This window comes from Pygoscelis adeliae, unplaced genomic scaffold (genome assembly GCF_000699105.1).
Source record: "Pygoscelis adeliae isolate BGI_AS28 unplaced genomic scaffold, ASM69910v1 Scaffold166, whole genome shotgun sequence".
In the NCBI taxonomy this organism is placed as follows: Eukaryota; Metazoa; Chordata; class Aves; order Sphenisciformes; family Spheniscidae; genus Pygoscelis; species Pygoscelis adeliae.
This window is the reverse complement of record NW_008825156.1, coordinates 1,108,550-1,113,306: the sequence shown is the minus strand read 5'-3', so window position 1 is coordinate 1,113,306 and position 4,757 is coordinate 1,108,550. Positions and strand designations below refer to the sequence as shown.

Genomic DNA, 4,757 nt, shown 5'->3' with positions numbered 1-4,757 from the left:
CCCCCTCCCCCCCGCCACTGCAAACACAAAGGATAAAAATGTGCTTAAAAAGAGCTGCAAACCTGCATAAAACCCTGCAAATTCAGGAGCCAGGGCTTTTAAAAAGAAACTGTTGCATGGCAAAGCACACGTTTCCCCATAAAATTCCGAGACATAATGATGCTAGTTATCGAATATTTATAAAATGGGCATGCTTGCTCCTTGTGAGAAAAACTTAGATACTCTCCCACTTTCAAAAACTGTGAGACTAGCCAAAAAATCTGCGGCTGGAGGACAGCCAGCACATACCCAGGCTGAACGATGACAGCCCGTAATCATTTTTGTCTCATGGCAGATGACTGGCAACAAGCACGTATAAGGCTCAGCCTTCTCCTGGTGCGGCTCTCCTGTTTGATTTCCTGAAGTGCAGGGACAAATATCATAAAAATCACTGAATGAGGGAATAATTCACTTTGGGAGGGACTTCTGGAGGCCAGAAGTCTTGGATCTGGATATAAATAATTGAGATTATAAATCTTAATAGCAAACACCTCAATTTTCATTACTTCTTGTCTCCTTTAACAGAACTCTGCCTGGCCCAAGCCCTGCTTTTTGCCTTGCCACCATCCTGCAAAGCTGCTAATTAAATGCAGAGGGACTGTCCCTTGCATGAAGCAGAGGAACGAACTCCCCACCCGCCACCCAGACACCTCGCACCATGCTGACTGGCTTTGGATACCTGCCTTTGCCCCCCTTAACCCACCAGCAAAACCCCCTTTGCCCCTGTGGTGCAGGATCAGGCTGGTTCCTGCCTCCTGGAAAAAGCCACGTGAACACCTCCAGCATCGCCACCCGGGTGCCAACGGGCTCTGTGGCAATGGGAATGGGCTTGCACCAGAGCATCAGAGCTTTCTCTCCCTCTCACCCATGCACTCCATCTCCAGAAGAAGAAATCTTGGCTGGTGACTTTCTATGGGGGCCACAGACCAGATGACACAGAGACCCAGCTTGGAGCACGTACCTGCCCTGCCCTCTAGATGCAGACAGGGGAATCCAGCACAGATACAAGCTGGGGAGAAGTTGTTTTCCCCTTCCTTTAACTTCTCTTGTTGCATCTTCCACCAGGGAATCCTCCTGCTCCAGGCCCTCCAAGTACCTGAGGAGCATTGGTCAGGCAGGAGATGCTCGGACATCTGGCCTTGGCGGATGGGGGACAACTGGCCTTGCCAAGGCCAAGGTGAAAAGGAGATGCTTGCACGTGAGACGGGGCCGTCCTCTTCTCTGTGAACAGGCTCCGGAGAGGGCTGTGTTCACTTGGGGTGAAATAAGCCATGAAATGAAGCCCAGCTCCACCAGCCCTGCTTCAAAAAGCTGCCAGCAGATACAAAAAGGATCCTGCCGGAGAAGGAGAGCGCTCAAAGCCTTGTTATAAGAGCACAAGGCAGATTGAAAAGGAAAAGCAATGATGGAGGAAGGAAGCAGCCTTGGTGATGCATTAAAAACTGGAACTGGGTGGAGATCATCCCCACCCACTCGCCTCTCCCTCTTGAGCAAACAAATCAGTTTGCTGAGTTTTACAGTACCAAGGATCAGCCCAGGCTGCCTGGAGCTGACCCAGTTTGGTGCTCGCTCCTGAGGTCCCCGGCTTCCCCCCAAAAAGTGCCAGGGGCTTTCCTCGCCAGCTCTGCTCACCTGGGACTGTGCTGGCGATTTGGGCTCTGACCAAGGCCAAAGCTGGAGAGAGGAGTGGTGGGCACTGGTATGGGGGGTAACCTTTCTCAAGGAGGGGATGTCCCTGCACTTTCTTCAGCTGTGTCCATTTTGGGGCTAATATACACATGCTTTTATGCCCGGCCCCATAAATTGTGCAGTGAACCTCAAGGCCATGACTTCAAAAAAGGGGGCTGGAAAAAGCATGCACACACACACAAATAAGAAATGCCTGTTCCTAGAACCTCCAAAACCCTTCTGTGTCCTGCATGGCCCTAAATCACCACACAGCATCACCAAAAACCAACCTGGTAATGTATTTGGGACCCCAAACCCAATTCAGAGATGTTCCCTTCTGCACAGCCTGTTCCAACCTGATTTAAGGCTGAGGCTGAAGGTTGAGGCTTTAAAGCATCCCTTTACAAGTCTTTCTCAGGTGACTGATTTCCTCCTCCATCTCATTAGCGGCCACCAGCAGATGCTGTTTCCCCAGCAGAAGCCACACTCCAGTTGTTACAGCCATGTCGAAACCACCCTGTCATTTCTTCTCTCCTCATGGCCACAGCGAAGCCTGGAGAATATTTATCAAGAAGCAGACGCAGCAGCTTTTTATGGTTAAGCTCAGGTCATTAATCTCTATCAAGAGTTTTCATAATCTTCCTCAGCTTCCCCATGTTTGTTTAACTCTCGGATGGTCGCTCCGTGGAGCTCCAGGTAATTGCAGATTAACTGCTTTTCAATATTAATGGCTTTTCATTAATGTGCTGTGCTCTCTCCCCTCCAGAGCCTGGGAAATAGCTATTAGCATTGTGCCCGCAGCTCCCCACGGTGCAAATTACTTTTGACTTTCGGGCCAAAATTCCATTACATGAGTCCAAATCTTCCGTGTGCTATGGCTGCTTTGTAGCAGAAGTATTTCGGAGCAAGGGCTGGCTTCCTCCAGCCAAATGCAGTGAGCTTCCTCCTGCAGATAGCTCAGAGGAGCTGCTCTCAAGCCACCCCAAACTGCAGCATACTCAAGGATGGGTAGGGACAGTGGCACCTCTCCAATGCCCTCCTCCTTCTAGGAGGGATCTTTACTTACATAGCCCCCACCCCAAGGCGCCACGAAGCAGGGCAGGGCAGGACATGTGGCCACAAAAACCTCCCAGATTACATGAAAACCGGCCCAGAAGTGACATGAGGGCTGCAGCCCAGCCTTCATCAGAGTAGTGTGATCATGGTATGAAAGCAAGAGCCTCAGCCCCTCCACTCTGGCAGCACCTCCAGGTGCCGGGGGTGCAAACTTTGCTGCGCTAGCACTGTAGGACCGTGTGGGGTAGACGGAGCTGACACTGTGCATCCTCATCTGCATGGTCCATGGGGATGGTCGCTGGTGAGTCCCATACCCTGAGTCACATCTTGGAGTGCACAAATCAGCATGGGCTGGGAATGGGCTAAGAGTGAAGCTACGCGGACAACCAGTGGCTGATTTTGCTGTCTCATTTAGCCTCTAGCCAGGACACAGAGCATGCTTATCGCAGAGGCACTAAAGAGCTAGTCCTGTATCTCCAACACCTTCCTTGCCAGCCTGTCCTCTTTCTCTCATCTCAAGCCTCTTAGGGTGCTTCAAGAGCTTGATCTTGTTTAAGAAGCTCCACAGGATACATAAAGCCTTCCCAAGAACTTGCCTCTTGCCGAGTTATTCACAATCAGAGAAACTTCCCACCCCAGGCTGCCGGCACATTAATCCTCTGCTTTAAAAATACCAATGGACTCAGTGTTTTTGCATGAGCTCAAAGCTCTGTGTATTTGTCCCCCTGGCCCGTGAGCAGCTGGGATGAGCCGGCTCCTGTGCCCACGCCATCCCCTCTAGCATCCTCTGCTCCGCATCCAGCCTTGCCCTGGGATGCCGAGCTGCCCCGCTCCAGGCATTACACAGGACATGAGCTGCACCAGCAGGCAGATCATATCTTGGTCAAAAAGAGGCCCCAGTCCCCTCTTTGCTGACACTGAGCTAGGACCAACACGTCTAGATGCTACTGAGCAGAAGCCCCTCACCCCTCCGCAAGCCCTCCATCCTGCCCCCTGGGTGGAGGAGGAGACGCCCGCTATCTGGGGGGCAGGGACAGCTTGAGGTGGGACTTCAGCCCCAGGGCTTTGTCCACCACGTCCGGGGGCTGCAGGCTGTGCCACTGGGCGAGGGGCCGGCGTGGGTTGGACAGCATGTCGGACCAGTGACGCAGCTGGTTGCCTGTGGCCCGGCAGCCTAGGAAGAGTTTGCCGATGGGCTCGTTCTTGGTCACTTTGTCATGATCCCAGATGGAGATGACCACGTCCACGTTCTGGGGGGGGGGGACACAAGAAAGAGGGTCAGTGGGAGGAGGCGTGCCGCATCAGGGACCTGCTCAGCCCTGGGAGCTGCAGGGAAACCTACCTGGATCTGATTGAAAGGCACCTCAAAAACAAACACCTCATTGAAGTAAGGGCTTAAGGTGTTTTTCTTCACACTTGTCTTCTTCTTCTTCCATTTCTTCCTGTTCAGGATGAGATGCACCTTGACAAAAGGATCTGAGGAGAGAGAGGACATGGCTGACACAAGTGGCAATTTTTGACTGAGGAGCTCAGCCACAAAACAGCTTCCCTGGGCCATTCCCAAGCAGAGCATGGCATCCCACTTGCCACTCCTTGTGGTGAGCATCCACCCCTCTTCCCCTTGCCAGCCACCCCAGAGTTGACCTCCCCCTGCCTCCTCCTGCCACGAGCTCCCCGTACCATCCAGCCATGACATCTCCTCCTGGGAGAAACCTCCAGCTCTGCCCAAAGCTAGAGTATCTGTGCTGGTGAAGGCTGGGAGCCGGCCAAGGGCTGGGTATGGTGGTGGGAAAGGGAAGCAGGTCTCTGCACCGAGAGCTTTCAAGGCTTTGCAGTTAATGCCTGGGCAGGGGTAGGGACATCTAAGCATGAGCAGTCCCTGCTGACCTGAGAGCCCGTGGGAGTCCATCCGCTTCAGCTTCTTGGCTTCCAGGATGAGCACGGTCAGCTTGCCAGTGCTGGGGACATAGCGCAGCGAGAAGCAGATCTCACCC

The 4,757-nt window shown here is 53.0% G+C and overlaps 1 protein-coding gene across 1 annotated transcript in view; it reads right to left on the bottom strand.

The window, feature by feature from the left end:
* Positions 1-3,779: 3,779 nt before the first annotated feature.
* Positions 3,780-4,757, bottom strand: part of SYT8 (synaptotagmin VIII) — a 2,935-nt gene continuing 1,957 nt past the window's right edge. The window contains exons 6-8 of the mRNA XM_009328594.1: positions 4,651-4,757; positions 4,106-4,239; positions 3,780-4,013 (exon numbers count right to left, since the gene is read on the bottom strand). The exon at positions 4,651-4,757 is cut by the window's right edge and continues 5 nt beyond it. Coding sequence (XP_009326869.1) covers positions 3,780-4,013; positions 4,106-4,239; positions 4,651-4,757 — 475 coding nt within the window. The remainder of the gene's footprint in view (positions 4,014-4,105; positions 4,240-4,650) is intronic.